This window comes from Prunus avium, chromosome 6, assembly GCF_965620075.1.
Source record: "Prunus avium chromosome 6, drPruAviu1.hap1.1, whole genome shotgun sequence".
NCBI classification, from domain to species: domain Eukaryota; kingdom Viridiplantae; phylum Streptophyta; class Magnoliopsida; order Rosales; family Rosaceae; genus Prunus; species Prunus avium.
The window spans coordinates 38,345,153-38,367,731 of record NC_142289.1 but is presented as its reverse complement, the minus strand read 5'-3'; the positions used below and the strand labels follow the sequence as shown (position 1 = coordinate 38,367,731).

Sequence of the window (22,579 nt, the reverse complement as noted above, 5' to 3'; positions counted from 1 at the left end):
TCCTGGCTACGCCACTGGAGCCTGATACAAAATGTGGTATGCCCAGCTAGCATTTTCCTTTAAATAGTTAGAAAATAAAAACCCTTCATGCTGCTGAGTTGAGCATATTGTATATATCACCTTTTGTTCATAACTGACTTAATTTAGGACAACTTAGATGGTGCATATGGGTTTTTAGACAAGTTCTTTACGATTTATTCTCTCCAGCCAGATCATTTCAGCTCTAAAGCTGACTCTGGTCACTGAGAAATTTTTACCTATATTCGTCGTATTACCAATCAAGATGACTCTCTATATACCTTTTTAATTAATCTAATAAAATACTATCGCTTGTGTGGTAAAAAAGAAGGCTACCTACTTCGTTATAAAAGGATCACTTTGATTAGTCGTCTGGCTGAATTTTCCAAGACGATATCTGATGAGGTTTACAGCTGAATTGCCATCTAAGCTAGGAGCCAATAATAATTAATGACATGATGGAATAATAGCATGCATGCAACCAAATTTTTAAGAAAAAGACAATAAAATCTTCTTCTTTGACAGCATTTGAAACTGTTATATTCATATCCACCACAAATTAATTTCATGACTTTTTTCCAGCTGCTGAATTTTCATGCAAGGAAGGAGCCAATAATTAATCAATGAGAATTTGGTAATAGCATGCGAGCAAGCACTCAAATTTTTGAAGAAAAATAGACAAAATAATATTCTTTTTTTAAAATTATTTTAAAAACTGTACAGAGTAAACGAATCCAATGTTTTCATACTTGTGTTGCAAATTGCAATGTTGAGCCATGCAGGCGGCTTACAAGCAACAAATTTTCTTTCCCTATCCATCAATGCAAGCGGTGTCACTATTATGTGGAAATATAAGACCATCCACTAAATGCCGTGATACATCTTGTACACGTATTATAATATAAATAGATATTTATTGATACAATTCACTAAAAGGGGGAAATAAACTCTGTCAATGTCATTCATCCATATCATAACACATATATAAGATGTACCATATAGTTATACTAATGTAGTATTCTATAATTTCTTAGTAAACATTTAATTTCCCACCAAAGATGTAAACGTTTCAATTCAACTTCAATATATGAATGAACATATCGTATGGAGGGAAAAAAAAAAAAAAAAAAAAAAAGCGTTCCCATATTTAAATAGGATTTTCTACCTCCTATGTTGAAATACAGGCAAAATTTACCACTACTTTAGCATATATGAAGTACCTCAATTACTAGATACAAATTTAACTTTATAGTTAGTAAAATACATAATGAGAAAAATACTAAATATGTACACATACTATTCGGTATAATTTTAAGAAAATATGGTGAACCAATCAATTGTTTGTTTGAAATGTGTAATGCGTACTATTCTCTTTTTTTTTTTTGTCTTTTTTTTTTTTGGTCAGGATAACCGAAAGCAGATGATGCAATGCAGTTTCCCTCAAATTTCTTTTTTATATTTATTAATTCAAATTTCTATTATTTTTATTTTAATATTTAGTGCATGGATTGTATACTTAGGGCTCGTTGGGAGTGCTCTTGAAATGGCTAAAAACGCTTCTGACGGCATTTGGCAAAAAAGTTTAGAAGTGCTTCTAGGCCATAGAAGCGCTTTTTGGAGAAGCACCTGCCATGAGCTTCTTTAGGAAGCACTTTGATTTTTTATGAAATTTTCAACAACTATATAATAAAAACGCTTTTGTTAAAAGCGCTTATGAGCATAAGTGCTTCTTAGAGTAGCAATACCAAACGAGCCCTTAATTTCTTTGTAATATATATATATATATATATTTATTATTTATTATTTATTATTTTTATTTTTATTTTGGAGGATTTGGATTTACGAATTTTGAGCTGATCAATCATGCGCAGAATTCCTGAAAGGGGATTCGGACTGGCCTGCAGCAAAATTCTAGGCCCAAAAGAAACGGCTACCCAATAGTATTCCCAAAGTCAGCCCAATAATACGTCTTAACTATTGCGGCTGATTCCGTTTCATCAAATCAATTGTCCCCCTAAACCCTGAACCCAGCCTCCTGACACCCATCCCCGCCCCAACCTCCCTCAGCCCACCCAATGCACCACCCACCCTCTCCGCATCCCTGCATCACCACCCTCCCTATTGGGGTTCTTTTGAAGTTTGTCCTTTATTTATAAAAAAAATTAAAATTAAAATTAAGTGTCAGCATCTAATTGGTATATAATCATGTCGTGGGAAGTCATATTGTGCGATTGCAAGTGTTTGATCTATCACAAAGAGGCAGTTTGGTTTAAGTTTCTAAATACATTTGAAATTTTATTTTCCTCGTCTCGTTTGTATTTTTGGCCCATTCTGCCTCTAATTTTTATTGAGAGTAAGATAAATACATTAGGGCTTTAAATCATGTGATAAAAAGATAGATACATGAGGTATGGCCCAGTGTGTTTTCGTATAGTATCATTTCTCCTATTTCAGGTAGGTTTATTTATAATCATAGTTGTCATATCTGAAGTCTTGTGTCGACAAGAGCCTTTGATCATGAGGTTTTTCACTGCCACATACATTTTTCATAAAATAATTTCAGGTGGAAGGGACAATAATTTTCCAAAAGGTTTTGGTCCATTGCTAGCTCAACCATACATGTATTGTTTTCATGAATTAACCAGCCTGCAGTTCTTTCTGATCTCTCCAGCAGACCCAGTAAGAGGACTTATATTCCCCATCTTGACCATAGAATCAGCAAAATCACTGAGGAAAAGCCTAGAATTAGAGCTATAGCTTAGGACCAAACTTTTGGTGTTTGTTGTCACAGCTGCGTCACTGGAAAACAGAATTTGATCAGAACCAAGAAGGCCCTTTCCATTAATCAAGTTCTGAAAGTAATGGTTGTCAAAAAGATCGGCTGAGTTTCGATCAAACGGCGCGGTGTTGCTTCCATCACCAGTGAGTGGACACAAGTTTTGTAGATCAGTTAACATGCTTTGATTCAATGTGCTGTCTGGACTACCTGTTCCTGAGAAGTTGAAAAGCCTATTGCTGAAAGTGCTGCACTTTGCCAACCCAATTGTATGACCTCCTATAATAAGTTAACACAGAATTATTTTAATCCATTAACACATTAGAGAGTTAATTGGTGGATTATATTGGAGATTATTAGATATTAATATGTACCTGATAAGGACACAACATCTTTGACATCGAGGCCTACAGTGGCAAACTTGGAAATGATCACATCCAGAGTTTCAAATGGAGAAGGAAGTCCATTATTTGCTCCTGTCTGATTTGCCACCAATCCATCTCTTCTTCCCAGTAGAACTTTCCATGAAGTTCCTCCACTCTGCAAGATAAACATGTTTAGTCTCTGATCTCATTAATATGTACGTAGATACGTATAAAATGAACCCAAAAAGTGTGAACTTACTAGGACCACAGAATCTCTGGCAGCTATGGCTAGTATATCAGCACATGATACAACTCCACTACATGCACTCTCCACTGAGCTCTTGATTCTGTCCAGAACTTCAAATCCTCTTGCTGAGTTCAAATTGGGCGCGGCAGCCTTCTCACTGTCAGTTACATCCAGTAGTAGCGATGCATCGCAACCCTACACGTATATATGCGCCAAAGAGAGTTAATTTGTATGTGTTTATTTTAACAACACGAATAATACGATGCCTCATCAGGGAGGTCTTAAAAACTCACAGGAAATGCTTGCTAGTTAAAAATTGGGATGCATGATTGTTAAGGCCTTCAACTCACATTGACAAAGCAGTCATGGAAGTGTAGCCGAAGCAAAGAAGCAGCCATTCGCATTTCAGTCTTGATTGCACTCTGAACCTCTCTTCGGACAATTTTGAGAAGATCCGGACATGTTGCCTGGTAGAAATCTGTACGTAACTGTGCTTTTGCAACCAGACACAACGCGAAGAACATGATCATTAACAAAGAGTAACGACGACTAAAAGTAATCGATGACCTTGTCATGGTTTACTTGAGGGATATTGGCAGTGGCAGACCCTAGTTAATGCTAATAAATATGGTGTTAACTCAATTTATAGACAACATCATGGGAGAAATTAAGATTTTTTTAAAGCTAAGCTAGTGCTTATGATGTATGGCGGCTGCACCCAGAGCTTGTCTGCAAAATTACTTAAACTCAGAAAACTGCACTGAGATTGTGAGACTGATATTAATTTGCATACTGCCAAAAGAGTGGTGGCCTAATTGTTATCAGTTTTGCATATAATATATAAAGCTTTCCAAGCAAGTTCATGAATCAAAGATTAGTTAATCGTTTTCATACTATATTATAGTGCATGCCAACAGAAAGCCAAATGCCTTTTTTCTACCACTTCAGTGCATGTGCATCACTAAATTGTGCATAGCACAGAGTTGAGAGTTTGTTTATCTGTGTTGATAGGACATAGGAGTTGACATTTTGATCAAGCAACTCAGAGAGTGTGCCATGTCTGAGGCCACTACATTTCCAGTTTGTCTTTTCTTCTTTTTCTGATCTGAAAGACAACTCCATGAAATAGAAGATCAATCAATTGGTTCAAACTTCAATTTGTTAATAATTTTTGCTATCTTCATATCATAAGTGCTATATATATTGTAATTTATTATTTAATATCCCAGAAAAACTGGCAAACCCTTCATCAGCATTATAATTTATACAAGCCACAAAACTAGATTTTAATATATTAATTCAGCAGAGTTTAACACAATTATCAATTGATCACTCTGCAATTCTTTCGAATCTGTCCACTTGATCCAGTCACTGGGCCAATATTTCCCATCTTGATCATGGACTTAATAAAGTCATCAAAGAAAAGTTTAGGCTTTCTTCTGTAGTTGTCAACGACACTCTTGGTCTCATCATCACCACCATTAAACAAAATTTGGTCCGAATAAAGAAGGCCCTTCCCGTCGAGCAAGTTCTGGTAGTAATGGTTGTCAAAGAGATCATTCGAATTTCGATCAAGAGCCGTGGTTTTGTTGCCATCGCCATTCACAAGACATACATGTTGCAGATCAGATAGCATATCTTTTTCCATTGTGCTGTCTGGACCTCCTGTGTTGAAGAAGTTCCACAGTCTCTTGCTGAAAGTGGCACACCTTGCTCGTCCAATTGTATGAGCACCTACACATGCCACATGACCCCCCATTACCATTATTCATTGATTTAATTTACTACCATGCTAAGTCTAAATTAAACTAAAAGCATATATGGCCAAATCTGTGACATTAACAATAATTATATAGATTTTTAGGTTATGTACCTGACAAGGAGACCACATCTGTGACATTGAGACCTACATTGGCAAATTTGGAAATTATTGTGTCCAGTGTGTCATATTGAGAAGGAATAGCAAGATTTGCTCCTCTTTGGTTTGGCACCAGTCCATCCCTTCTTCCCAATAAAACCTTCCATGTTGGTCCTCCACTCTGCACATTTTGAGCTCTTAATTTCATCCATCATCAACTTCTACTTAGATCTAGATAATTAAGATGACTTTTTGTGTTGCTTAAATGACTCAAATGATTTCAATGGCCTTTGTCACATTCAAATGTGATACAATATTTCCTTCTAAACAAGAGATATAAGACTTCGGGTGGGTGCAAGGGTTAAGAGCTTCACATTTTCGTAAACAAGAGATACCAAAGATGAAAACTTACAAAGAGAATCAACACACAAGATCTCGACTGTAGAGTTAATAGCACTTGAGCTACAAGCCTCTTGAAACAAGAGAAACCAAAGATGAACACTTACCAAGAGAACAGAATCCCGGGCAATTAGGGCTAATATATCAGCACAGGATACAACTCCACTGCATGCACTCTCCACAGCACTTTTGACTGCATCCACCACTTGAAATCCTCTAACTGAGTTCAAATTGGGAGTAGCAAATTTCTCACTGTTGCTTCCATCCAACAGAATTGATGCATCACAGCCCTAAGAAAAATGATTGGGATTGTTGAAAAGCATAAAAAGGCATGTAAAAGAAGTTAGCCTAAACATAAGCCTAAATCAAGGTACCAAAATATTGCTAATTATTTTTAGTAATGTTTTCAACTCACATTCACAAAGCAATCGACAAAGTGAAGCCGAAGCAAGGAAGCTGCCATTCGCATTTCAATCTTTAGAGCATCTTTCACTTCTTTCCTGACGATTTTGAGAAGATCTGGACATGTCTGCTTATAGAAATCTGCATTAAGATCAGACCTCACAGCTGAACACAACATGAACAGATTTATGACAAAAAATAAACTGTTATATTCATTAAATCTGGTCATGGTTATAACTTATATCAGAGGCAAATCTTGTACAAATTAATAACCAAAGTTGAGGGGCATCGTCATATTCATTTATATTAATTATGCAATGCCTCAATCAACTTTCCATAGCTTTAGTGCTGTGGACTATGATAACTGGAAACTGCTAGACTTTAGACTTCCACCAGTATTTTCATTTGGTCAACAGAGCTACAATGAAATTGCATAAACCTGATAGATTAGGAAGTTCACTAAATTGATATATGCCAATCAGAAATTGACAGAATGGTAAGATTTCCTAATTATTGGATTGCAATCATAATAACCTTGCACCATTAAATACGTAAGGCAAGGAATCAAAGTAAAACAGATGGAAAGCTTATTCAAGCAATTTTTCCCAAAATTCTGTGATATTAATCATTAAGTTGCGCTGCGCATGCAATAACAATGGGTGAAACACTCATGACTTTACATACTAATGCAAACCGTGGGATGACTTGACTTCATATTTTCAATAGGCTATCCCACATATATAATACATCTCATGCTGAACTTAACGTGTCACATGAATTTATTTGATAAAATTAAACTACCTAAGCTAACGTAATTCAAAAATGGTTTCTAGGTTAAAGGTAAATTATAAACTAAAATTTTGTTAGAACTAAAACAAAACAACAATTGGAACAAAAAAGGAAATTAAAAAATATATATTAGAAAAGAACATGAATGTAATATATGGCGCCAATTCGTCAAACAAAAGTAAACGGCAAACAAATAGAGATAAATCACAACATATCAGTTTGGACGTGTCTGATGGAGAACAGCCCACGTGGCAAAAGGAAAGAGATATTAATCAAATAGCTTCAATATCTCTTACACTGTTGGCAGTTGCTCTGGTACCACTCTGCCTTTCTCAGCCTCTCTGCTTCTTTTTGATCATCAATGGCGGCAGCAGTGACAGCAGCAGCACCACCAAATCTAACAAGCCTGAGCTTCCATGGTTGGCGCAAAAAACTCACATTCTCAATCTCACCAACAACTCTTCGCTTCTTCAGAAACTCAAGCCGTACAAAGCATCTCACTCAAGTTTTGGCTCTCGTAGATGAACAACAGCAGCAACAAGTCTCGTTTACAGAGGAAGAGAACTCTCTCGTTGAAGCCCTCATTGGAATTCAAGGCCGAGGCCGCTCTGCTTCTCCTCAGCAACTCACTGTAACGCTTTTTTCTCTTTTCTCTTCTTAAATTATGTGATTAATAAAAAATTATTGAATGAGAATTAATGATTTTGCAGGATGTTGAGCGTGCTGTGCAGGCTCTTGAAAGTTTACAAGGCATTCCGGATCCGGTTCGATATCATTGAAATACAACCTTCTGCTTTGATTGTTGTTTTTGGTCTCTTTGTATTTGTTTATATATTCAAAATGTGTGTTTTATATGCAGACCAGCTCTAGTTTGATTGAGGGACGCTGGCAATTGATGTTTACTACAAGACCTGGAACTGCCTCTCCCATTCAAGTATGATCTGTTCAACTAATGTGTTCCCCCCACTTGTATGAATTTTTTTTTTTTTTTCCTTTTTGAATATTGCAGAAACTTGGTTTCTTTTGCAATATATATTGGTTTTCCTTGAGATCTTGAAAGCATCACCCTAGCTATGTGATGCACATGTAGAGTGTTGCAAATGTAAAGATATGGATCTTCTAGGGACTCTAAATTTCATGGAAAGAAAATTGATCTGCAAAACAAAACAAGTTCAGTTGGCCCTCTAAACAATTTGAAAGTGGCAATTGAATCATGCTTTTAATATCTTTCAGAGGACATTTGTTGGGGTCGATTTCTTTAGTGTGTTTCAAGAGGTATTTCTTCGGACAAATGACCCACGTGTATCCAATATCGTAAAATTCTCTGATGCAATAGGTGAGCTGAAAGTAGAGGTATGCCTTTGCTCTCTCCAATTGCTAAATATCTCTATACATATGTCTCTTTCTGCAGAACTAAACGGTTACTATCATTCAGTTCTTTTCTTTAGCCCCCCTTTGATTCTTGTCAAGTCATGAATGATGCCATATAGATCATTTAAGTATTTTCTTTTCACTTAAGTTTTGTCTCTTTTGTTCCCACAAAGGCGGCGGCGTCAATCAAAGATGAGAAACGAATCCTTTTCCGGTTTGACAGAGCAGCCTTTTCTTTCAAATTTTTACCATTTAAGGTTCCATATCCAGTTCCTTTCAGACTTCTTGGAGATGAGGCAAAGGGTTGGTTGGATACCACATACCTGTCCCAATCTGGAAACCTCCGAATATCAAGAGGAAATAAGGTAATAGGGCATACATTCATTGCTTAGCAGTAAACAGATTTTTAACACATTCTGTGCGGCATTTCACATCAGTAATATTACCGTATAGTGATGGTAATTAATTGCTTGAACCTTAGAACGAGTTGATCGTAGCTAAGGATATCCATAATACCTTTGTAGTGCAGGGAACCACATTTGTGCTGCAAAAGAAAACTGAGCCTAGGCAAAAATTGCTATCAACCATCTCTACGGGTACAGGAGTCAGAGAGGTGACGTTGCCAATTGAAGTTTCTCAAGTTGCATGCTGAAGAAACTTTTCCTTGCTGATATGGTTTCCTGCAACCGTATTTCTATTGCAGGCAATTGATGAGTTCATCTCCTTCAACCAGAATAAAGGCATAGGTGAACCAGAACTCCAAGAGGGAGAGTGGGAAATGCTATGGAGTTCACAGGTAATCTCATGATGATAAACTGATACTAGGAGTTGTTTTATTGTCCTTTACCAACATCCTATTGGCAAAGGCACTGACAAACTTAAGTTTGGACTGAGCAAGAGTCTGAGACTTATTGGGTTTAATCGCACTAGCTGATGTGGCAATCATCTCTCCATGGTTGTGAAATCAAACGTGCATTGCACTTTGTTCAACCAAGAGCATTAGCTTATATAAGAAAGAATGCAACTGTCATATGCATATGCATTTTCAAGAATGTGGCACAAATAGGCGCATAACGAGAACAAAAGCAGCTAAGTTATTTTGTTAATTGCAAAAATAGGATTCATCCTAGTAAATGAGAAGCTTGCTGAATTTTAAAGGCTATAAAGAACAAATATAAAGCTAACCAGAACTACCATAGGATAGAGCTAACCACAGAGCAAGATCTATATTCATGTAGAAGACATCAAATAGATAAAAATCTGCTGATATTGCTCCAGATCACTGAAATCCAATTATGCATTTTGTAAGATGAACACATAAAAGAAACTGTAGTAGTTTTTTGTTTACAATTTTCATATGTCCTTATATGTGGCAGGAAGAGACGGATAGTTGGTTAGAGAATGCTGCCAATGGTCTTATGGGCAAGCAAGTAAGTGAAAAATCGTAGCTGCTATTACGTTAAACAAATTTTGATGGCTCAACTTGCCTTGTCTTAGTTCTCGTTATTCCTTATGGAGTTTCCTCGGTTGACTAGTTTACTCTCCATTAATTTTTTTAAATGCTATGATTATAGATTGTCAAGGAAAATGGACAAATAAAGTTTGTGGTTGACATCTTGCTTGGACTCAAATTTTCCATAACTGGCACATTTGTGTAAGTTTCTCATTTGAATAAATTTAGCTGGAATTTAAAAGAGATATCTAGGGAAAGCCTGATTTTCACAGTCTCACACATCGGCAGGAAATCTGGCACCACAACATATGATATTACAATGGACGATGCAGCCATCATCGGTGGCCAATTTGGATATCCCGTAGAGCTAGAAAGCAAGTTCAAACTAGAACTGCTGTAAGATATCTCGTCCGGTATTCATGTAGCTAGTTACAACACTTTGATTAGCTGAAAGTACCATTCATTCACATATTTATTAATACCGTATGCTGCAGGTATAGCGATGACAAGATCAGAATTACGTGGGGATATAATAAAATTGTTTTTGTGCATCTACGAACAGATGGTACAGGACAGAAATAAGATGGGCTAACCAAACAGATAGAAGATCTAAATTTCAGGTGATACAAATTTGCTTCTGGTTGTGTCGGTATAAATGACAGCATAGCCACATGTTATTTTGATAGTTTTTCATCTTTTGACCAGTTGATAAGGTAACCCAGTGGGAACCAGAAAAGGGCAGAATTTCATCACCATCATTCTGAAAAATTCATGTCGTACATACTAAAAATGAAATAGAACAAATGAACAAATGAACAAACGTACCCAGTTTCATAGATTTTGTTTGAGACATGTCAGGTGATAAGCAAAGCTATCAGAAAGGGTGAAACAAGCATTTTGGTTGGGAATGGGGTGAGCCTTGGAGCCATGAAGTAGGGTTTGTCAGAATTTTCTCAAAAGCCAGCTTCATCTAGCAGGAGAAAGTGGAGATAATTTCCCTCCCTCCACAACAGAACTGGCCTATTGTAAATCATACCATGAGATTGGCCTATTTAACTCAGAAACAAATTTACATATTAAAATTGTTTTGACATATATACTTTTCTTGGCTGTTTTTTTTATTTTCTTTTACCTGTTTAACATCAAATGTAATCAAAATTAATTGTATCTCAGATACTTTCTGCTAATTGTCATTGGCTCAATTGTATCTTTCTTTAGTCGCTGGCTTTGGTATTGAGTATTTCTGTGCTGGGATTTGGATTACTTATCGTAAAACCTAATGAACATTAACTGTCAGGCACAAAAATAAATCAAATTAAATAATTAAGCTGCAGAGCAGCACTCTTCATCTACATCTGCTGCACGCATCAACCAATAGAAGAAATCTATTAGAGATTTTGCACACGACTATAACATGTTTTTGTTTTTTGTTAAATACTATAACATGTTTTTTCCCATTCAAGAATACTGATTGTGTTTTGTTTTTTAACGACAGTGCAATATCCTAAACTACTCTAATCTACGAAAAGGGTAATTCAAACTAGGGTACAAGAGGCAGGCTCACTTCCGGGTCAACTTGCCTAAACAAACTACACTGTTTTGTTTTTAGTCAACAATTCTGCAAAAGAAAAAAGTGAATCTCATCAAGATCTCAAACAAATCAGTAAAGTTCCTTAGAAGTAATTAATTAACGACTAACATGCCAGATAAACTTTATTACTTGCCTAACAAGTAACCGAGGAAAAAACTTCCCAGAACTGATTCATTCTCTTTCTAAAACCTTCCCCATAGGATAGGAAATCTTTGTTTGGTTTTTCTCTCTCTTTTTTTCAGCCTTCTTTTGACGTTTGATGCCCCGGTTACATATACCTCACTCCAAATCAATTTGTTCTTGTATTTGGCCCTTACCATTACGAGGTCCTTGGACAAATAAATTCTTTGCTCGATCAACTTTCCTATATATGCTGCTAGCCAACGTCTAAACATGCATTGAATTGAATAATCCTCCTCACCTTTTACAATAAGATTTCGATTTGTTTATCCCTTACCCTTCCTTTGCTCTGTTTTTCTTTAAAACCACAGACATAAAACCATCAAACTTTAAGGGGAAGACCCGCCATCACATCTAGATTTCAATGATAAACAGGTATGGTATTCCTGGTTATGGTTCTAAATTTTCTCTTTTAGCTTTGCCTTAGTTCTTCTTGGGTTGAATATTCTATTACTTCATGCTCTGCCTTTATCTTTAGGAATTCCCAATAGCCAAACAGAGCAAGAATCTAACAAAGAGAAGGAAAGATACAAACGAAGTAGAAGAGCCTATATTTTAATCCCAGTGGACGAAGAAGAGTTGTGCAGGTAGTGATTTCACAGAATCCTCATTCGGCTTTTTGTTTCTCCCCATTGCGCCAATTTATGTGCAAGTTCTATATGTTATTTACACACTTTTGATTGCACAAACTTTATTTTGGTTGCGCGCGCGCACACACACACACACACATATATATATATCTAATCTCTTTATAATTCTGGCAGTGTGAAGTGTGAACAATGATGGCTCATTACAAGACCACAAACACTCAGAGGCCACGGGAAGATTTGTCCCTCAAGGAGACGTCGCCGAAAATCACTGGCAGGGCTGCCTCCGCCACGGGCCCTATGACCGCCTTTAACCTGGTGGAGCAAATGCAGTATCTGTATGTACGGGTTGTGAAAGCCAGAGGGCTGCCACAACCCTGCGATCCTTATGTTGAGCTGAAGATTGGGAACTACAAGGGAACCACAAAACACTTGGAGAAGAATCCATACTCCGAATGGAACCTAGTTTTTTCTTTCAACAGAGAGAGAATTCAGAACACCAGTGTGGAGATTTTGGTGAAGGATAAGGCTCTTGCAGTTGAAGATGGTCAAGAAGTCATTGGCCGATTTGCTTTCAATGTTTCTGATGCTCCAACCAGAGTTCCTCCAGATAGTCCTTTGGCGCCCCAATGGTATAGGCTGATGGATCAAAACAAGATCAAAGGAGAGTTGATGTTGGCCTTTTGGATTGGGACACAGGCGGATGAGGTTTTTCCTGATGCTTGGCATGCTGATACAGCCTCAGTTATAAGTGGTTATGGCGTTTCAGATACTCGTTCGAAAGTGTACATTTCACCTAGGATTTGGTACCTTAGAGTTAATGCGATTGAAGCTCAGGATCTGCAGCTTAGAGACAAGAACAACAGAGGACAGCCAGTAGAGATTTTTGTGAAAGCTACTCTTGGGAGGTTGGTTTTGAGAAGTAAAGTTTCTCAAACTAAGACTACAAATGTCGCATGGAACCAGGATATAATGTTCGTTGTAGCAGAACCATTTGAGGAGGATTTGGTTGTGACTGTGGAGGAGAATTTGATCAATAAGGAAGGAAGTTTCACCTTAGGGAGGTGTGAGATTCCTCTAAAGAATGTGGAGAAGAGGAATACTGGTTCGGCGGCTGCTGCCAAGTGGCATGATCTTTGGAGGACTGAAGTAGTGGAGAATAAGGAGGTGAGATTTGCTAGTAAGATTCAGATGAGGATCTCTTTGGATGGTGGATACCATGTTCTTGACGAGCCTGCTCACTCTCTTAGTGATCTTAGGCCAACAGCAAAGATATTGTGGAAACCTACAATCGGGAATCTGGAACTGGGGATCTTGAGTGCTTCCGGACTGCCACCAATGAAGCCCGAAAATCGTGTTAATGCCTATTGTGTGGCTAAATACGGGCCAAAGTGGGTGAGAACAAGGACGATCGTCGATAGCTGTGATCCCAAGTGGAATGAACAATACACTTGGGATGTCTATGATCCTTGTACAGTCATTACCATTGCAGTTTTTCAAAATGGCTATTTGCACAGTTGGGATAAGCCTGGAGGGCCTATGGATTTGCCTATTGGAAAGGTAAAGATTCGCTTGTCCACGCTTGTCATCGATAAAATTTACACAAACTCTCATCCACTTGTGGTTATGCAACCTTCTGGGGTGAAGAAGATGGGCGAAATCCAATTGGCAGTGAGATTTTCCTGTACAAATAAGATGAACATGTTACTTACTTATGGACGGCCTCTGCTTCCCAAAATGCATTACCTTGTCCCACTATCTAAAGATCAAATCTCTATGTTATCAGAACAAGCTGCGTATACTCTCGCACTGAGGTTGAGCCGGGCTGAGCCACCTTTGAGGAAAGAGGTTGTGGATTATGTGTTGGATGTGAAAACACATTTGTGGAGCCTCCGAAAAGCCAAAGTGAATTTTGACAGGATCGTCAAAGTTATGGATGGTGTCTTTGGTGTCGTCAAATGGTTTGATGGGATATGCAAATGGACTAACCCCTTCTCTACTGTTCTGGTTTTGATCATCTTCTGTGTTGTGGTTATTTACCCTGGTCTCATACTACCCGCATTGTTTTTCTACTTTTCCAAGGAAGGGATTTGGAACTTTTGGAAGAGGCCTAAAAAAATTCTTCACATAGATGCCGACTTGTCTCATGCCTACACTGCGCTTCCGGATGTTTTGGATGAAGAGTTTGATCCGTTTCCAACGAGAAGGACCGACGAAGTTCTGAGAAGAAGATATGACCGGCTTCGAAGCATGGCAGGGAGTATCCAGACACTTCTTGGGGACATAGCAGCTCAAGGGGAGAGGGTGCAATCTATTTTGAGTTGGAGGGATCCAAGAGCTACAGCTATATTTACGTCCTTTTGTATAATTGCTGGGATAATATTTTGGTACGTTCCTTTCCAATGTATACCTCTTTTAGCAGGCATTTATGTGCTAAGGCACCCATGGTTACGTGACCAACTCCCTCCATATCACTACAACTTCTTCAGAAGGATGCCGGCGAAAACGGACATCTTTTTATGAGGAGCTTTGATTTGTTCAGAGAATCAACCTTTTATTTAATTGTCTTCTAACTGAGAGGAAGGTTAGGAATCTGAGCATACAGACATATTTGTACTTGCCAGCTCATATCCCTTTTTTATATTTTATAAAAACAGAAAAAAACTGCTGCTGTTGGTAATTTCTTTTTTGGTCCAGATGTTTTTGGTGTAAGGGAAACCAGGCTTTCCCCTCATCTTTTTGAAAAGAAATTTCCAATGTCAGTTTTAATCGAATGGTTGAATTTTCTGGTTTAGCTGGAGGGATTATTTTTGCTTGGAATGATGAACGTATTCATCTGGATGTAAAATAATATATGCATGAAAGGTTTATTTTAACTTGTGTGTTTGATGCTCATGTTGGTTCTACTTATTTTGTTTGCTGGCTGTATATGTTTCCTTGGAAAGATGAACAAAAAATTATTTGGGATCTCCTTTCGGATAAAGTTCCTTGGCATGAACCAGTCTTGATACTTGCAGTCTTTAACTGCATTCTTTCTTTTACATGAGAAACTTGGAGGCTCTAGTAAACTTTCCAAGTACATGCTTGATTTTCAGAACTTTGTTAATCAAGCTAGTCTCATTGAAATTGCTTCTACAGGTAATGCTGCTTTTACCTGGAGTAATAAACAACAGGCTCAATCTTAAATCTGGGAAAAATTGGATCGAGCTTTTTGCACGAAATTCGTTTTAAAAATTTTATCCTCAATTGTTTTTTAGATGTGTTGCCTATAGGAGGATCTGATCATAGTCCAATTATCTTTCATTCCGATTCACATGTTTTTTGTTCTAATAGGATTTTTCGTTTCCAAGGGCAATGGCTTTCCAATCCAGAATTCCCAGATATTGTTTATAAAAAATTTACAAAAAAATGCATGGAAACACGTTCAGGGAGCTTCCCCCTAGGAATAATATTTTGGCCAACTGTGGAGACTTACGTTTCTTACTTGAACAATGGCACTCTAAACGGCCCCATTTATTCCAGGAAGTTTCCTCTTGGTATAAACAAATTGCTCAAGTGCAGGAACTCTTTTTGGGCAGGATTTGCATAAGGCTTATCTTAAATTATTACATCAAGGGGAACTTTACTGGGCTCAAGGTGCAAGGGCTAATTGGCTTAAGTTAGGTGGCCAACATACTAATAAAAGAAATGGTATTTTTCGGATTAAAAATTATATGTATATTTGGATTTCTAATCCTTGTGATACGGCTCAGCTGTTCGTTTCAGAATTTCAACATCAGTACCAAGCTGAACATTGTTCCTCTTTGGCACAAAGTTGTTCAGTTTTTTCAAAAGCATTCTATTTGCAGAGGCTCAGGATCCCAACTAAGACCATCCCTGGGAATTTGGGAACATAGGGTGAAATTTGGTTGAATTGAAACAATTTAGTTTTTGTATTGGTGAAGGAAAAAACAGTACAATTACATTAAAACTGTACGTTATTAACCTGGTAAATTATTGGAATGAGGAAAATGAACTATAAAAAGATACCATTATGAAATTGAGTGACCGATGCTGAGAAGATCCACTGCAAGGAATTTTCAGCCAAACCAACAAGTATCTTAGCTAAAGGGAATCTTTAGCTTTGCCCAAAAGCAGGTTTGATGTATGGATGCAAAGCATAAAAAGCACTTGTCTGCAGTCCATATGAGCTCTGCACCTTTTTCCCCACCATAGTTTCAAGCAAATGCGAGAAAGGAAAACATGCAGCAGTGCTCATGTTACCGGGGAAACAAAAGCAAGCACATTGGGCAAAGCTATTCCCACAATCAAGCAATGAGCAAAGAACAGAACATCCATCACACGAGCCTTCAGCGGCTTCCCCAAGGTGTCCTACATAGGATCAACAAAAACTTTCAACTTCCATGAAGATCAACCACAGACTAAAACACACTCAGAACAAATGACGTCTGCAAAGTTTACACAATGAAGTTATTAGCTTCAATGAACTCATTGCATGGAGAAAAGAAAAAGCAACCAACGTCTACACAGTACAAAAAATAAGGGCCATTGATAATGTCAGATTAAAAGTTTGCTGGAGAAAGAAGAGTTTCTGGCATACAAAGAACCGTTCATTTGTAAACGTTATCATTGGTTGGTGCTACGGTTGAATGAATCTTTCTATTTGATCAAAAAAAAAAAAAAAAGAACAGTGAAGTAGTCAAGCATTTGCAATCTACATGAGGTGTTATGAAATGTTAGCAATACCATCAGTTAGCCAGATGAATCTCAACCAGAAGTTTGGCCCTCAAGAAAAATCAGTGAAAAAATTTCATAATTTCATAAGCTCAGTGAGGAAAAGCTTTGCTTGGAGAAGCCAACTTTCATACCTTAGAAGTTAGAAACATTCTGAGTAAGACGCTTGGAAAATTTAAGTAGCATGGTTATTTACATACGAGATGCAAAAAGAATCTGAGTAGTCTGTCCAAGAAATATTGAGTGGAATAGAGAAACCTCACTGAGTAGCATTTTCCTTACCTCAAGGTTGAGTTCGTAGTCATGCATCCACTGGAAAAAAACATAGATGAAGGAGCAACATCAACTAACAATCAAGTCTTTGCTGCGGTACACTCCCACTTAGATGTATTGGTCCTTTTCAGCATCAATGCTTCTCTAACTTTTGAATTCAATAGGCACTAATGCACCCCCTTTAGAAAAGGAAAAGTGCACAACAGCCGTCTTTAAAGATGCTGGAGCTCTCAAACTGCGCATTTGGAATCACCCTCACAGGCGATACAGAAGATTGAAGCAAGGAGTGTAAGCCACTTCCATAAAAATATAAAATATCTAAGTTTCCACCGAAAACTTGTTCTCCTATATACAATCTATAATCAATTATGAGACGGACCTGACTTTAATCACAATATCACAGATAGTATACAAAGTATAGTTGAATGTTTACATTTACATAATGACCAGTCATACTTATAGGTTGAAGAGAGAAAAGTCTTCTTTACATAACCTAAGAATTGCTAATACAAAATTAAAACTCTCCAACTACACGACAATCGACACATTCAAGTACATCAATTTAATCCAACAGAAAAAAAGGCTATGACTCAGTTTAACACTAAAGTAACAGATATTTCATAAAATTACAAGGAAATTCATTAAAGAAGGTTTGCATGACATTATGAAAATGAAAATTGGGTACATAATAGGCATTAGATTACACTATCAAATGCACAGGTCCTTTTCAAACTTTAGAGTAAGTACATGGAGCCATACAGATGTATCCCTTAACAGAATGAACCTTACAACTAAGTCTAACACCCCAACCCAAGGAAACAAAACCTACAACCTAGTCTCTACTGATATTATTAGGTCATAGAGGGGCAGAAAACTGAGAGCACCTTCATCCTCTCTTTCCACCCAAAAAAAAACATAAAACAAAGAAAAAATGAAATATAAGGCGAATCTACATAGATGCATATATCCAGAAGTTTAACAATCCACGACGAAATGCGGAATGTTTATCTGTTTGAAGAAGCAACTTACATTAACGCGGGGACAGATTAGTCACCGTCGCCAATGCTCTTCTCCGGGCACTCAATTCCCATTTCCTCATCCTTCTTCGCATTCACCTCACCCTGCATTAACTCATTCTCATTCTTGGTCCCAACTTCATTACTCACCTTATCATTAACCTCATTTTTATTTCCAATTACTTCTTCTGGTATAAGCTCATTCTTAACTTCCTCTTTCTGTTCGTCACCTACAACCTCATTTGATGTTTCATCTTTAACCTCATTTGATGTTTCATCTTTGACTTCATTGTCCTTTAAAATCATTTCAATGCGGACATAGTCTTCCATACTTACATCAACGTCCCTAACACGCTCATTCTCAGCCAAGGCACCAACATTTCTACTTCCTCCATCTCTGGACACATACTCTACCACCTCAGCATTGCTCTCACCCTCCATACCCATATGGGGAACATCTGACCCTCCATCACTATCATTCTCAGATCCATTTTCTACCACCTCCTCATTGACCTCCTCCATTACATGGTGCCTCCTCTCAAGAAACTGCATCCTCCTCCTCAAGTCCCCCAATTCCCTCTCCATCAAGAAAAGCCTCTCCTTCAATGTCAGATTCTCTTCCTCCAATTGAGCTATATGGGTATCCTGATCATCCACTCTATTCTCCAAAACGTTGTTATACTCAACCCCACTGTAGTTCGGGTATATCATCTCAAACCTACTCAAATCATGGTCCAACCTCCTCTCCACCTCCACATGCTCCTCCACGTCACTCTCACTTGACCCACCACCACCCTCTTCCTCGTCATCATCATTTCCAGGCGACCGCAGCCTAATCAACCCTTTCATTGACCCATACCCATCAACACCCCACTCCTCCTTCGCCATATCCCCCAAGACCTCCCTCGACGGCGAGAAAATGGGCGTGGGAAGAACAGCAGGTGTCACCGGGCAAGGCGAAACCAGCGAGGCTATGCCACCGGACTTCTTCGCTCTGATAATGAAGGACGTCGTGTTCCTTGGGGCGTAAGGGGCAAACCTGTTGTTAAACTTCTTTTTGGGATAAAATTTCCGGGCTTTCATTCGATTCTGCGACTGTAACTCATGAAGCGTTGGGGGTATGTACCCTCCCGGGCCTCCTCCGCTACTGGTCTGACCACTCGGTGGCAAATTGGGGACATTCAGATTCTTGTCCATTCTTCTCTGGTCTTTCCTTTTGTCGGTGCCCTTCTTGCCTTTCCAATTGTTGCGTCCGAGATTCGACGGAGGCTTTTGGGCCGCGAACTGTAGCTGAGGCTGAGGCTGAGGCAGAGGCTGAGGCCAAGCCTTGTAGTTTCGGTTCAACATCAACGGCTGAGACTGACTCTTCATCATCATTTGCTGCTGCTGCTGCTGCTGAGCCGCCATGGCTTGAGATGACTGTGACATCATCTGAGGCGGCTGGCTCATCATCTGTGGCATCGGCTGGCTCATGACTTGAGCTTGGCCCAGAGTCATCATCGGCGCTTGATTCATCAGCTGCGACTGATCGTTCATGGTTTCCCCCCAAATGTGAAGGAAACTCCAAAACCTAAATCTCGAAAGCACAACAACAACAACAAAAAATTCTCGTCCCTTTCCGATTAGACTCCGATCAAAACCGCCGATCAGAAACCCAAATTTCGAGATCGAAACCCTAGGAATCCTTTTTATCTTCAATTCAAGGTCTCGATCTTAAACCTCTCTCCGAGAAATGCTTTTTCCTTTTTAAGTTAAAATTCCGAACCTAAAAAAGAGAAGAGAGGGTTTTGATTTTTCTTTTCTTGTTAATGATTTCTGTTTGGTTCTCTAGAAAATCGAAAGAGCTCGATGGAATCAAAGCCGTTTTAGGGAGACCGAGCGGTCCGCATGGGTTATTTTTATAGGGGGAGATTGCGTGCTGTGGACAGTCCGATTAGAACTTTAGAAATGGACGGGCGAGATTGATTGTTACGTGTCGGCCGTGCGTTACCTGGAGACCTGGCAGGCGTGGGAGTAGGACTAGAGGGAAATTGCACTTCTTTTCTTTTTCCTCTTTGTTTTCTGTAAGCATAACATTTTAGACTAAAAAGTAAAAAATAAAAAAAATATATCGTAATTTAGTACACAATACAAGACCAAATATAGAAAAATTCAATTGATATTTTTAGGATGACAGTTTTTAAATATCTATTTTGTACATTTACACTTTTTTATATATACATTTTTACTGTCTTTCATTTATTCATTTATCAAAGAAAAAAACAATAAAAGAAGGAGTAACTCTTTTTTGAGTACAAGCGATAGTTTAAACTACAGAAAATGAGTAACTCTTTATGATGTTCAGTCAATTTCGTCAACTAACTAATTGGAGTTCAAAGCTTTTTAGAGTTTATATTTGAAATTTTGCGAATTTGACGACTTCTTATTTGAAAACCAAACTAAAACTTTATGTCTTGAACAAAAAAACCCCCCCTCCCCCCAAAAAACAATATTAAAAAAAAGTTTCAAGCTTGGTGTGGGATGCATTGCCAAACAACCATATATTGACTGCAATTTCATCTTTCAACTAACTCCATGAGTTTTGTTAATTCTTTTATTGATTGAAATCTCTTGTGACGTAGTTTTATATTGTGATACGCTTGGTGAGTTTCAACTTCCAAGTGACTTTCTGAAGCATGAAAATGGGATCTTCATTACTAAATTTAGATTTTATGCAACACCTAATTGAACATCCATCTGATGGAATACATTGTAAACGAAATTAAACGTGATTTTCAGATTGCTAGTATAAAGACCAAGAAAACCAAAAATGTGATTAACCTTAAAAGTAAGCGTAAAAAAGAATCAAGGATGGGTTGGAACTTGGATCGACCTAATGTATTGTTGTTTGACCCCCAAAAAAAAAAAAAAACACTACCGATGTATTGTTCATAGAGCTACTTTTGGGCCAGGAATCGGCCCATGAGTTCCTCACCAATGTGTTTTAATTTAATATTTTGTTTACTGTTAGTTACGAAGTGAGTCATTAAGCATCTTCTCGTGGATAAATTCTTATTTAGTCCAGTGGTACGCAGTAACCAGGTTGACGGGTCTATAGCTTAGTGGTAAGAGTATTTGTGTGCAGATTAAGGAAGGTGTATTCAATTGAGATTTTAAAAGACTATTTAGGGATAAAAATCTTGCAGATTTAAGCAAAATATGATATTTTTTTTTTATAATGAATTTCTATAATCAAGATTTTTTATTTATGGATTTTAAAGATTTCTATTACAAGATTTATAAGATTTGAAATGACCACATAAATTTCTTCTGGGGTCGACATAAGATTTGTTTAGAAAAAATAGACCCTTAAAAATGAAACGCTAATATTGTTTCTATCTCTTCACCATCCTGACACCCACAAAGACAACCTTCACTCTCGGCAGCCCACCCTCCCACAGCCACCACACACACCAATAGTGCACACCAAAACCCAGGTCCATCATAGCCTAGTAGCTATGTGATTCATGGTGGCAAAGAAGATATCTCAATCTTTCGTTGGCTTGGCTATGAGGTGTGTAACTTTGTTTGAAAGGGCTTTGCATGTGTACATAATCAGCCAGCATCTTTTTTGGACGAATATTTTGCCGTGTGTGGCTTCGGTTGAATCCTTGTGATGTCTACCTTCTTTTTTATCCCAAAGCTTTAAGAACCACTCATGTTTCTCCATGTGTGCCTTTGATCTCTCCGAACTCGTTCCCTAACGCCATCAACATCTTCTTTAAGGAAACGGTTAACAACATCAACTTTTGGGTCACGACACATTAAGGAAAATTGCTATTGGTCCTTGTCAGCCAGGTGAAGGAACGGCAACACCTAGGACGTAGAAGATTATTATTTCTTTTATTATGTTAAGGATATCCTTATTGTAAGACAAGTGCACAAATTATTTTTTTTGAATTAATTTTTTTTAACACTTTATTTTTTGTAAATACTACGAGGTGTCCCTACACCCGAAGAGTGAGATTAATCCTAATTCCGGGTTCAACTCGCCCCTGACCACAGAGTGCTTCCAACGGATTTCAAATCTCTGCCATTGAGACACTTAGTAGCTCGCCAGCTATATTTAGGTTATCTCTATAAATCCGTCCAAACCCGAAGTTGTTGCTGCTATTAGATTTGAAACAAAAATGTGGATAAGCAAATTGTTATACAATCCTTGAAATTGAAAGATTCTGATCATTAATGCCCTTATTTTAATTTCCTTCTCAACTAATAAACTTCCGTCATACCCGATGACTGTCTTGTGTGCCATAACCTCACAGTCATCATGGTAAACAACCATGCGGCACAACCTTGGACACCCGAACATCAGTGTAGCCATGGTTAGAAGCACACGGCCTGCATGTAAGATGGTCAAAGATACACTTTGATGCCCATTTTGAGTTAAAATTACTTGTAGAAAGACATTAGCAAACAATCAGTCAATATCTATCTATAATCTTTCTTGATGCAATGGATAAGTTTCAAGTTGATATCGT

General features: G+C 37.9%; 5 protein-coding genes across 8 annotated transcripts; 2 read left to right on the top strand and 3 right to left on the bottom strand.

Annotated features, from left to right (window-relative positions):
* Positions 1-2,504: 2,504 nt before the first annotated feature.
* Positions 2,505-4,185, bottom strand: LOC110763001 (Peroxidase superfamily protein). Its single transcript, XM_021965735.2, has 4 exons — positions 3,757-4,185; positions 3,419-3,601; positions 3,169-3,334; positions 2,505-3,073 (listed from the first exon to the last, which is right to left on the bottom strand). The coding sequence occupies exons 1-4, from the start codon at positions 3,979-3,981 to the stop codon at positions 2,649-2,651; spliced, it is 999 nt and encodes a 332-aa protein (XP_021821427.1). The 5' UTR covers positions 3,982-4,185; the 3' UTR covers positions 2,505-2,648.
* Positions 4,186-4,655: 470 nt separating this feature from the next.
* LOC110762987 (peroxidase N-like) lies at positions 4,656-6,386 on the bottom strand. Its single transcript, XM_021965720.2, has 4 exons — positions 6,079-6,386; positions 5,771-5,953; positions 5,280-5,445; positions 4,656-5,140 (listed from the first exon to the last, which is right to left on the bottom strand). Exons 1-4 carry the CDS (start codon positions 6,292-6,294, stop codon positions 4,728-4,730), a joined length of 978 nt encoding a protein of 325 aa, XP_021821412.1. The 5' UTR covers positions 6,295-6,386; the 3' UTR covers positions 4,656-4,727.
* A 756-nt stretch (positions 6,387-7,142) lies between these two features.
* On the top strand, positions 7,143-10,895 carry LOC110762957 (Plastid-lipid associated protein PAP / fibrillin family protein). 2 transcript variants are annotated; one of them, XM_021965685.2, is made up of 12 exons: positions 7,143-7,485; positions 7,565-7,618; positions 7,714-7,788; positions 8,088-8,207; positions 8,399-8,590; positions 8,755-8,838; positions 8,929-9,021; positions 9,602-9,655; positions 9,800-9,879; positions 9,967-10,074; positions 10,173-10,298; positions 10,537-10,895. In XM_021965685.2, the coding sequence occupies exons 1-11, from the start codon at positions 7,216-7,218 to the stop codon at positions 10,258-10,260; spliced, it is 1,218 nt and encodes a 405-aa protein (XP_021821377.2). In that variant the 5' UTR covers positions 7,143-7,215; the 3' UTR covers positions 10,261-10,298; positions 10,537-10,895. The 2 variants fall into 2 exon arrangements, with proteins under 2 accessions (XP_021821377.2, XP_021821378.2); XM_021965686.2 differs by having other exon boundaries at positions 10,384-10,895.
* A 1,330-nt stretch (positions 10,896-12,225) lies between these two features.
* On the top strand, positions 12,226-14,736 carry LOC110762986 (FT-interacting protein 3-like). Its single transcript, XM_021965719.2, has one exon. It carries the CDS (start codon positions 12,229-12,231, stop codon positions 14,557-14,559), a length of 2,331 nt encoding a protein of 776 aa, XP_021821411.2. The 5' UTR covers positions 12,226-12,228; the 3' UTR covers positions 14,560-14,736.
* A 1,203-nt stretch (positions 14,737-15,939) lies between these two features.
* Positions 15,940-19,941, bottom strand: LOC110762977 (PRLI-interacting factor). Of its 3 annotated transcripts, none has more exons than XM_021965706.2 (3): positions 18,073-19,941; positions 17,053-17,339; positions 15,940-16,407 (listed from the first exon to the last, which is right to left on the bottom strand). In XM_021965706.2, exon 1 carries the CDS (start codon positions 19,593-19,595, stop codon positions 18,090-18,092), a length of 1,506 nt encoding a protein of 501 aa, XP_021821398.1. In that variant the 5' UTR covers positions 19,596-19,941; the 3' UTR covers positions 15,940-16,407; positions 17,053-17,339; positions 18,073-18,089. The 3 variants fall into 3 exon arrangements, with proteins under 3 accessions (XP_021821398.1, XP_088111375.1, XP_021821400.1); XM_088255249.1 differs by having other exon boundaries at positions 15,940-16,484; positions 17,053-17,278; XM_021965708.2 differs by having other exon boundaries at positions 17,053-17,278.
* Between the last annotated feature and the right edge of the window lie 2,638 nt (positions 19,942-22,579).

Coding starts and splice junctions, on each gene's coding strand:
- LOC110763001 (XM_021965735.2), bottom strand. CDS start 3,981: ATGACAAGGTCATCGATTACTTTTAGTCGTCGTTACTCTTTGTTAATG. Junction 3,602..3,756: donor TCCATGACTGCTTTGTCAAT/GTGAGTTGAAGG, acceptor ATATACGTGTAG/GGTTGCGATGCATCGCTACT. Junction 3,335..3,418: donor CCAGAGATTCTGTGGTCCTA/GTAAGTTCACAC, acceptor TTTATCTTGCAG/AGTGGAGGAACTTCATGGAA.
- LOC110762987 (XM_021965720.2), bottom strand. CDS start 6,294: ATGACCAGATTTAATGAATATAACAGTTTATTTTTTGTCATAAATCTG. Junction 5,954..6,078: donor TTGTCGATTGCTTTGTGAAT/GTGAGTTGAAAA, acceptor CATTTTTCTTAG/GGCTGTGATGCATCAATTCT. Junction 5,141..5,279: donor AGATGTGGTCTCCTTGTCAG/GTACATAACCTA, acceptor TGGCATGTGTAG/GTGCTCATACAATTGGACGA.
- LOC110762957 (XM_021965685.2), top strand. CDS start 7,216: ATGGCGGCAGCAGTGACAGCAGCAGCACCACCAAATCTAACAAGCCTG. Junction 7,486..7,564: donor CTTCTCCTCAGCAACTCACT/GTAACGCTTTTT, acceptor ATGATTTTGCAG/GATGTTGAGCGTGCTGTGCA. Junction 7,619..7,713: donor TACAAGGCATTCCGGATCCG/GTTCGATATCAT, acceptor TTTTATATGCAG/ACCAGCTCTAGTTTGATTGA.
- LOC110762986 (XM_021965719.2), top strand. CDS start 12,229: ATGATGGCTCATTACAAGACCACAAACACTCAGAGGCCACGGGAAGAT.
- LOC110762977 (XM_021965706.2), bottom strand. CDS start 19,595: ATGAACGATCAGTCGCAGCTGATGAATCAAGCGCCGATGATGACTCTG.